Genomic DNA, 11,457 nt, shown 5'->3' on the forward strand with positions numbered 1-11,457 from the left:
ACACAAGGGCAAGTTGAAGTTTCCAACCGCGAGTTAAAAAGAATTCTTGAAAAGACGGTTGGAATTTCAAGAAAATACTGGTCTTTAAAATGAGATGATGCATTATGGGCATACCGAACGGCGTTCAAAATGCCAATTGGAACATCCTCATATAAATTAGTCTTTGGAAAGGCTTGACATTTGTCAGTTGAATTATAACACAAAGTTTTTTGGGCACTGAAAGCATTAAACTTTGAATTAACCCCTGCTGGTAAAAAGAGATTTTTTCAGGTTAATGAATTGGAAGAACTGAGGTTGGAAGCTTATGAAGATGCCAGAATTTTCAAAGAAAAAACAAAAATATGGCATGGCAATTTGATCCGACAAAAAGGTTTTAAAATTGGAGATCGTGTACTTCTTTACAATAGTCGACTCACGCTATACCCGGAAAAATTAAAATCCAAGTGGACAGGTCCTTACAATGTTAGAGGTGTTACTTCCTATGGAGCAATCGAAATTCAACAGAACAGTGGAGGAGACAAATTTAAGGTAAATGGTGAGAGACTCAAATTGTACTTTGGAGGATATTTTGAGCAGCATCCATCTGTCACTCTGATAGACTGATGAATTTCATGTTCAATAAGTCTAGCTGACGATGTTAAACTCAGAACTATGGTACATACCCGTAGCCATTGAGGGAGAAGCAATGGAGCCTTATAAATCCAATATAAATATGAGTAATTAAGTGCTTAACTAATTGATCTGGTTAATATCCAGATTATTGTTCAATCGGAATATATCATGAAGGCCTCTACAAAAAGAGAGTCATCTACACAGGAGCAATACCTTGGTGATCGGTATGCCTAAGTGACCGGTTAGTTAACCATTTAATGATGCAATTCAAATGGAGGCACAGGTAAATTTTGGTTTATATTTAAACCCGGACCCTATGACTGTTAAGGTGTTAAATTAGTCCAGTCTGTTACACATAGAACATTTGTGGTCACAGTTTCTTTCAAGCTTTCTTCTGTGATTGTAAATGTGAAAGCCAAAAACATATATATTTTTTTACTTATAGAATAATTTAATCTCTCTTTTTATATACATACATACATATACATACATACATATACATAGATACATACATATATATACATACATACATACATACAAAATATGGTGTGACTCACAAAACTGGAACACCATATCATGCTCAAACACAAGGGCAAGTTGAAGTTTCCAACCGCGAGTTAAAAAGAATTCTTGAAAAGACGGTTGGAATTTCAAAAAAATACTGGTCTTTAAAATGAGATGATGCATTATGGGCATACCGAACGGCGTTCAAAATGTCAATTGGAACATTCCCATATAAATTAGTCTTTGGAAAGGCTTGCCATTTGCCAGTTGAATTAGAACACAAAGCTTTTTGGGCACTGAAAGTATTAAACTTTGAATTAACCTCTGCTGGTAAAAAGAGATTTTTTCAGGTTAATGAAATGGAAGAGCTGAGGTTGGAAGCTTATGAAAATGCCAGAATTTTCAAAGAAAAAACTCAAATATGGCATGGCAATTTGATCCGACAAAAGAGTTTTAAAATAGGAGATCGTGTACTTCTCTACAATAGTCGACTCACGCTATTCCCAAGAAAATTAAAATCCAGGTGGACAGGTCCTTACAATGTTACAGGTGTTACTTCCTATGGAGCAATTGAAATTCAACAGAACAGTGGAGGAAACAAATTTAAGGTAAATGGTCAGAGACTCAAATTGTACTTTGGAGGACATTTTGAGCAGCATCCATCAGTCACTCTGATAGACTGATGAATTACATACTCAATAAGTCTAGCGGACGACGTTAAACTCAGAACTATGGTACATACCCGTAGCCATTGAGGGAGAAGCAATGGAGCCTTATAAATCCAATATAGATTTGAGTAATTAAGTGCTTCACTAATTGATCTTGTTAATATCCAGATTATTGTACAATCGGAACATATCATGAAAGCCTCTACAAAAACAGAGTCATCTACATAGGAGCAACTCCTTGGTGATCGGTATGCCTAAGTGACTGGTTAGTTAACCATTTAATGATGCAATTCAAATGGAGGCACAGGTAAATTTTGGTTTATATTTAAATCCGGTCCCTATGACTATTATGGTGTTATATTAGTCCCGTCCGTTACACATAGAACATGTGTAGTCATAGTTTCTTTCAAGCTTTCTTATGTGATTGTAAATATGAAAGCCAAAAACATATATATATATATATATATATATATATATATATATATATATATATATATATATATATATATATATATATATATATATTTACTTATAGAATAATTTTATCTCTCTTTTTATATACATACATACATATACATACATATATACATACATACATACATATATATAGATACATACATACATATATATACATACATATATACGTACAAAATAATGTGTGACTCACAAAATTGAAACACCATATCATGCTCAAACACAAGGGCAAGTTGAAGTTTTCAACCGCTAGTTAAAAAGAATTTTTGAAAAGATGGTTGGAATTTCAAGAAAATACTGATCTTTAAAATAAGATGATATATTATGGGCATACCGAACGGTGTTAAAAATGCCAATTGGAACATCCCCATATAAATTAGTCTTTTGAAAGGCTTGACATTTACCAGTTGAATTAGAACACAAAGCTTTTTGAGCACTTAAAGCATTAAACTTTGAATTAACCTCTGCTGGTAAAAAGAGATTTTTTCAGGTTAATGGATTGGAAGAACTGAGTTTGGAAGCTTATAAAAATGCCAGAATTTTAAAAGAAAAAACAAAAAATATGGCATGGCAATTTGATCCGAAAAAAAGTTTTAAACTAGGAGATCGTGTACTTCTTTACAATAGTCGATTCACGCTATTCCCAGAAAAATTAAAATCCAAGTGGACAGGTCCTTACAATGTTACAGGTGTTACATCCAATGGAGCAATCGAAATTCAACAGAACAGTGGAGGAAACAAATTTAAGGTAAATGGTCAGAGACTCAAATTGTACTTTGGAGGACATTTTGAGCAGCATCCATCAGTCACTCTGATAGTCTAATGAATTCCATACTCAATAAGTCATTGAGGGAGAAGAAATGGAGCCTTATAAATCCAATATAAATTTAAGTAATTAAGTGCTTAACTAATTGATCTGGTTAATATCAAGATTAGTATACAATCGGAACATATCATGAAGGCCACTACAAAAATAGAGTCATCTACACAGGAGCAACTCCATGGTGATCGGTATGCCTAAGTGACCGATTAGTTAATCATTTAATGATGCAATTCAAATGGAGGCACAGGTAAATTTTGGTTTATATTTAAACCCGGACACTATGACTGTTAAGGTATTAAATTAGTCCAGTCCGTTACACATAGAACATGTGTAGTCATAGTTTATTTCAAGCTTTCTTATGTGATTGTAAATGTGAAAGCCAAAAACATATATATATTTTTACTTATAGAATAATTTTATCTCTCTTTTTATATACATACAAACATATACATATATACATATATACATACATACATATACATACATACATACATACATATATACATACATACATACATACATACATACATATAAAATATGGTATGACTCACAAAACTGGAACACCATATCATGCTCAAACACAAGAGCAAGTTGAAGTTTCCAACCGCGAGTTAAAACGAATTCTTGAAAAGACGGTTAGAATTTCAAGAAAATACTAGTCTTTAAAATGAGATGATGCATTATGGGCATACCGAACGGCGTTCAAAATGCCAATTGGAACATCCCCATATAAATTAGTCTTTGAAAAGGCTTGACATTTGCCAGTTGAATTAGAACACAAAGCTTTTTGGGCACTGAAAGCATTAAATTTTGAATTAACCTCTGCTGGTAAAAAGAGATTTTTTCAGGTTAATGAATTGGAAGAACTGAGGTTGGAAGCTTATGAAGATGCCAGAATTTTCAAAGAAAAAAAAATATGGCATGGTAATTTGATCCGACAAAAAAGTTTTAAAATAGGAGATCGTGTACTTCTTTAGAATAGTCGACTCACGCTATTCCGCGAAAAATTAAAATCCAGATGGTCAGGTCCTTACAATGTTACAGGTGTTACTTCCTATGGAGCAATCGAAATTCAACAGAACAGTGGAGGAGACAAATTTAAGGTAAAAGGTCAGAGACTCAAATTGTACATTAGAGGACATTTAGAGCAGCATCCATCAATCACTCTGATAGACTGATGAATTACATACTCAATAAGTCTAGCTGACGACGTTAAACTCAGAACTATGGTACATACCCGTAGCCATTGAGAAAGAAGCAATGGAGCCTTATAAATCCAATATAGATTTGAGTAATTAAGTTTTTAACTAATTGATCTCGTTAATATCTAGATTATTGTACAATCAGAACATATCATGAAGGCCTCTACAAAAACAGAGTCATCTACACAGGAGAAACTCCTTGGTGATCGGTATTCCTAAGTGACCGGTTAGTTAATCATTTAATGATGCAATTAAAATGGAGGCACAAGTAAATTTTGGTTTATATTCAAACCCGGACAATATGATTGTTAAGGTGCTAAATTAGTCAAGTCTGTTACACATAGAACATGTGTGGTTAAAGTTTCTTTCAAGCTTTCATCTATCATTGTAAATGTGAAAGCCAAAAACATAACACACACACACACACACACACACACACACACACACACACACATATATATATATATATATATATATATATATATATATATATATATATATATATATATACGATCCAAAATCTAACCATGGTCGTGATGGCGCCTATCGTGTTACAAGGCAAGCTTATTTCCCAAAATATTACTACTAAATCGATTATAAGAATTTAATAAAATATTTCAATATCTGAATTTCTCATAAACTAAATCAACTTTAAATATAAATTTTGAAATATGGAAACGAGCCCCAAACATCGGGGTGTCACTAAGTCATGAGCCTTTAAATCTATGAACTAAGAAATAAAATTTTCTAACTGTCAATACCATCCAAAAGAAGCAATGATAAAAGGAGTAACAAGGTCCTGCGGACACTAGCAGCTACCTTGCAATCTCCATAGATAGCCGACCTGAACTCAACGATCGCCGCGCTTTAACTCACCTGAATCTGCACATAAAGTGCAGGGTGTAGCATGAGTACAACCACCTCAGCAAGTAACAGAAATAACTAAGGAACTGAGCAATAGTGACGAGCTAAGTAAAACGGTCCAATTATTTATTTTTTTCACAATTTAAAGATAAACAGAAATAAACAGGTAAATTCCATAACTCAGTAAATGTCACAAAGAAGTTTAACAGATAAATACAGCAACACAAATAACTACAACGTCACAGCAGTGTCACTCCATCACTCATCACTCGTACTCAGCACTCAATACTCAAAACACTCAACACTTTGCGCTCATTGGGGGTGTGTACAGACTCCGGAGGGGCTCCCAAAGCCCAAGCGCTAAGCATGGACAACTCACGTGCCATCATATCAATACCTTCATCCGCACGGTCAACTCACGTGCTACGCGGACAACTCACACGCTATGGTTCTAATACCTGGACCCGCACGGTCAACTCACGTGCTACGCGGATAACTCACGCGATATGGTATTAATATTCTCACAACTCACACGGTCAACTCACGTACTACGCGGAATCGGTTTTATTCCTAGCCATATTGTTTTGCCTTTTTCCTTTTCTTTTCGTTTCTCCATGGTACGTCCATTCACTTTTCTTTTCTTCTTTCCTTAATTATTGTTTACTTTCTCAATCTTTGTTTTCTCTGAGAAAGGTGCATCTCCTTAATTATTGTTTACTTTCTCATCTTTGTCTCATACTTCTGTTATTACTTTGCAAAGTTTTTCTTTCACAATGTTTCTAAATTGCATTAACATATGATTTTAACACTTTTTTCCTTTTTCTTTTTCCTCTTAAGTTATTTCTTTTGTTGACTTCTACTCCCTCTGGTCTACGATAAGTGATTTTTTTGACTTTTTGTGGTCTAAAATAAATAATTTTTTCATATTTCAAGAATGAATTAATTATTTTTTTTCTACATTGCCCTTGGAGTAAATAATGTTGGAGTATGTGTTAGGAGTGTTTATGTGGATAGATAGTAAAGGTTAATATGGTCAATTTTATTACTAATTAACGTTAAAATATAATTTCTTAATACGTGATAAAATAACCAAAGTATCACTAATTTTGGACCGGAGGAAATAATATTCTTTAGAACAATGACATGGACTAGAGTTTTTGAATTAGCTAAATAGATTCAGCAATCATTAATTTTTTTTGCTTTATACCTTTTATATGTGTGTGTGTATATATATATGTGTGTGTGTGAGGGGGGGGGGAGTTGCTAACATACTACATAGTTATAGTAGGTTAGCAATGTATACACTTTTAATTTACCCAAAATATTCTTACTATTTCTTGTCACCTCATTAAATATAGGGACCTTTTTGTCTTTCCCCAAAATAACCCCTCAATCCCCCTTTCTCGTGCATTCGATACAAACTTACAGATCCATATAAGTTCCATTATCAATGGGAACAACAGGGATAACACAAGAACTCTAGACTCCATCTCCAACCAAATTAATTCAAATCTTTTTTCACTTGATCATCCCTCGTAGAATGTGGCTTTTTATTGGAATTTCAATAAATATATATTTAACTCCATATGTTCATTATTATATCCAATTTCACATTATTTTTGGATATTTCTGTATATTTACTGGTTCCAAGAATTTTGGACCTATGAAATATTGGGTATTTAGAGAAAATCAAATTTTGAAATCTAAGTTGGTGTTTTGAATTCATTTATTTCTATTCTAAGTGTTCTAGTTTCAAGGTACGGAGAAAACATATTCTTTTTTCAGTGATGTTTCTTTTATTTTCACCTCTATTTGGAAGAGAAAGTTACACTCTTTAGCATTTGGGTATTTGTTATTATTTGATAGAAATGAAAACAGATAGGGCTTTACGAAATATGTTGTGAAATGATGAGAATAAGGTTATGGTGGAGAAAAAATGGAGAGGCTATGGTGGCAGTTGTACTAGGATAAAAGCTTTTGATTACTAAATGTTCAGTTCAATTTCAAACAAATATTCTTCATCAATGGTAATTGGAAGTCTGTACAAAGCGAGGGGCACTAAACAGTACTCTATCGGGTATCGAATGCAGAAGAATGGGGAATTGAGGGGTAATTCTGGGGGAAAGACAAAAAGGTCCATATATTTAATGAGGTGACAAGAAATGGTAATGGTAAGGATATTTGAGGTAAATTAAAAGTGTATATATTGCTAACCTACTATAATAGTATGTTAGCAAAATTCTATATATATATATATATATATATATATATATATATATATATATATATATATATATATATAACATTCACAAAAATATGTTCAAATTATCAAATATGATATTGGATCTAGGGTATATTTACAATATCTCCAACAACAACAATAACAAACCAAGTGAAATCAGACAAGTGGGATCTAGGAGAACAATGACCACTGGTAGATGCGAAAGTCCATGCTTTTACGGAATATCCCTTTAATTTCGTTCGTCTTTGAATGGGTTTTAACCAAAACGGATATACACGATAATTAATTAATGGATACTCTATATAATTTCATTAATTAGTGTAAATGGTGTAAGGACCTCTTATAAATGGTATAGTTATAGTTATGTTTTTCCCCCTTCATTATAAGGGTCAGAGCTTAGATTAAATTTGTCCTCTTCTTGTGCACCAAATGCATATTCCTGTAGCTTATATTGTTATAATAATTCAAACTGATAGATTCAAATCTAAGAAACAAGTTCGGCAATCCAAAAGGCCTTAGAAGAATGTCAACAACCAAACTTGCTAGGAAGAACGAAAATAATCTAATAAACCTTGAGAAAACTAGCTAAAAGGGAAAATACTCAAATACTAATTACTTAGGGACTCTCTTGAGAAATATGTATTTTCTCCTTATACTACTTGATTGTGTCTTCTACGGTGGAACTGTTGAATTTATTAAGGAACAATTAATCAAGACAATTAGTGCATAAATATTTGACCAGTTGTAGGGTGCTAGGGTATTCTCTAAAATCGACTTGAGGTCGGGGTATCATCAGTTAAAGATTCGAGATTCGGATGTTCCGAAAACTGCTTTCCGTACTAGATATGGTCATTATGAGCTTCTGGTAATATCTTTCGGTTTAACTAATGCCCCGGCAGCTTTTATGGATCTGATGAACAAGGTATTCATGCCATATATTGATTTATTTATCATTGTCTTCATTGATGACATTTTGATCTACTCGCGCAGTAAGGAGAAGCAAGCAGTATATGAGAGTAGTGCTTCAGACATTGCGGGAACATAAGCTATATGCTAAATTTTCCAAATGTGAGTTATGGATAGAGTCTGTAGCATTTTTGGGGCATATTTTATTGGGTGATGGTATTAAGGTTGATCCCAAAAAGATTGAGGCAGTTTAAAATTGGCATCGTCCCACTTCGGCGACTGAGATCAAGAGTTTTCTGGGTTTAGCAGGTTATTATCGTCGATTCGTGGAAGGTTTTTCATCTATTACAATATCTTTGACCAAATTAACCCAGAAGGGTGTTCAGTTCTGATGGTCCGATGATTGTGAGGCAAGCTTTCAGAAGCTCAAGACAGCATTGACTATAACACCAGTGTTAGTGTTACCTTCCGGTTCGGGAATGTATACAGTATATTATGATGCTTCACGTGTTAGCTTGAGTTGTGTATTGATGCAGGAAGGGCGAGTTATTGCGTATGTTTCACGTCAGCTGAAGCCCCACGAGTAGAATTATCCGGTACATGATTTGGATTTAGCTGCGATTGTTCACGCTCTTAAAATTTAGAGGCATTATCTTTATGGGGTGTCATGTGAAGTTTATACTGATCATCGCAGTTTACAGCATTTGTTCAAGGAGAGGGACCTAAATTTGAGGCAGCGCAGATAGCTGGAATTACTAAAAGATTATGATATTACTATCCTTTATCATCCAGGTAAAGCAAATGTAGTTGCAGATGCCTTGAGTAGAAAGGCGGAGAGTATGGGTAGTTTATCTTTCATTTCAGCAGAAGAGAGGCCATTAGCTTTGGATATCCAGTCCTTGGCCAACAGACTTGTACGGCTAGATATTTCAGAGCCCAGCCGAGTTCTTGCATGTGTCGTAGCTCAGTCTTCACTATTTGAGCAGATCAAGGCTCGCCAGTATGATGATCCACACTTAATGGTTCTTCAAGAAACGGTACTATGAGGTGGTGCCAAGGAAGTTACTATTGGTGTAGATGGTGTTCTGCGACTCCTGGATCGTCTGTGTGTTCCTAATATGGATGAACTGAGGAAAAAGATCCTAGAGGAGGCACACAGTTCTCAGTATTCTATTCATCCAGATGCTACGAAGATGTATCGTGACTTGAGGCAGCATTATTGGTGGCGACGAATGAAAAAGAACATAGTTGAGTATGTAGCTAGGTGTCTAAATTGCCAGCAAGTTAAATATGAGCACCAGAGGCCAGGTGGCCTACTTCAACATGTGACTATACCAGAGTGGAAATAGGAACGAATTACTATGGACTTTGTAGTTGGGTTGTCGCGGACCTTGAGGAAGTTTGATGCAGTTTGGGTGATTGTTGACAGGTTGACCAAGTCGGCACATTTTATTCCTGTTGTGACTACGTATACTTCAGAGAGGTTGGCCCAGATTTATATTCAGGAGATAGTTCGGTTACACGGTGTGACAATTTCTATCATATCAGATAGAGGCCCTCAGTTTACTTCATATTTCTGGAGAGCAGTACAAAGTGAATTAGGGACCCGTGTAGAACTCAGTACAGCCTTTCATCTGCACACCGACGGGCAGTCAAAGCAGACAGTTCAGATTTTGGAGGATATGCTCAGGGCATGTGTGATTGACTTTGGAGTTCAGTGGGACCGTTTCTTATCAATGGCCGAGTTTGCTTATAATAACAGTTACCAATCCAGCATCGAGATGGCTCCATTTGAGACTTTGTATGGTCGGCGATGTCGTTCGCCCATCGGGTGGTTTGAGCCCGGTGAGGCTAAGTTATATGGTACTGGTTTGGTGAAGGATGCCTTGGAAAAGATAAAGTTGATTCAGGAGCGACTTCGTACAGCACAGTACAGACAAAAGAGTTACGCGGATTAGAAAGCGCTTGACTTATCATTTATGATAGGTGAAAAAGTTCTTTTAAATGTTTCGCCGATGAAGGGAATTATGAGATTCGAGAAGAAGGGCAAGTTGAGCACAAGGTTTATAGGCCCATTTGAGGTGTTGAGACGAGTTGGAGAGGTTGCTTATGAGCTTGCATTGCCTCCCAGTCTATCGGGAGTTCATCCGGTTTTCCATGTATCTATGCTTCGGAAGTATCATGCCGACCTGTCAAATGTGTTGGACTTCAGCATAGTTCAACTAGATAAGAGTTTGGGTTATGAGGAGTAGCCAGTTGCCATTGTTGATAAACAGGTTTGCCAGTTGATGTCCAAGAGGATTTCTGCAGTAAAAGTCCAGTGGAGGGGCCAACCAATCGAGGAAGCGACTTGGGAGGCCGAGGAAGACATGAGGAGCAGATATCCACACTTATTCAGCACTCCGAGTACAATTCTAAACTAGTTCGAGGACGAATGTTTGTTTAAGAGGTGGAGAATGTAATGACCCAATCGGTCATTTTAACTTTTAGAACCCCGTTCCCTAAAATAAATTTCCCGTATGTGCTTTTAATGATTATTGACTTACGGGGATGGTTGGTTCGGGATTTGAAAGCGTTTGGGTTGAAATCGGAAAACTTGGTTCCTTAAGTTAGTCTTAAAAAGCCAAGTTTGACTTCGGTCAACATTTTGAAAAAACGACCCCGGAATCGGGATTTTACGGTTCCGATAGGTTCGTATGATGATTTTGGACTTGGGCGTTTGTCCGAATCAGGTTATGGATAACCTGGGGGCCTTTTGACGCTTAATAGTAAAAATAAACTATTTGAAGGTTTAAACTTCTTTAAATTTGGTTTGGGGAAGGATTTTGAGTAATTGAAGTCCATTTGAAATTTCGAGTTTGGGAATAGTTCCGTATAGTGATTTAAGACTTGCACGCAAAATTTCGTGTCATTCCGAGTAGTTTAAGTATATTTCGGCGCATTGGAAGTAAATTGAAGAATTTGAAATTTTTAAGTTTGAATCAATTTGGTTTAGGGTATGATTCTTAGACTTGATGTTGTTTTACGCGTTCCGAGAGTTCGAGTGAGTCCGTTTTATGATTTCAAACCTGTTGGTATGTTCGGGCGGGGCCCCGGAGGTCCCGAGTGTTAATTGGACGAGGCTCGGACCAAGTTGGAAGTTGGGAGCCAAAACTGAAGCTC

The 11,457-nt window shown here is 35.7% G+C and overlaps 1 protein-coding gene across 1 annotated transcript; it reads left to right on the forward strand.

The window, feature by feature from the left end:
* The first annotated feature begins 1,325 nt into the window (after window positions 1-1,325).
* LOC107828653 (uncharacterized) lies at window positions 1,326-1,799 on the forward strand. The gene has a single exon (XM_016656004.1). It carries the CDS (start codon window positions 1,326-1,328, stop codon window positions 1,797-1,799), a length of 474 nt encoding a protein of 157 aa, XP_016511490.1.
* Window positions 1,800-11,457: the final 9,658 nt, after the last annotated feature.

The sequence above is a fragment of the Nicotiana tabacum genome, chromosome 22 (assembly GCF_000715075.1).
Source record: "Nicotiana tabacum cultivar K326 chromosome 22, ASM71507v2, whole genome shotgun sequence".
NCBI classification, from domain to species: Eukaryota; Viridiplantae; Streptophyta; class Magnoliopsida; order Solanales; family Solanaceae; genus Nicotiana; species Nicotiana tabacum.

Coding starts and splice junctions, on each gene's coding strand:
- LOC107828653 (XM_016656004.1), top strand. CDS start 1,326: ATGTCAATTGGAACATTCCCATATAAATTAGTCTTTGGAAAGGCTTGC.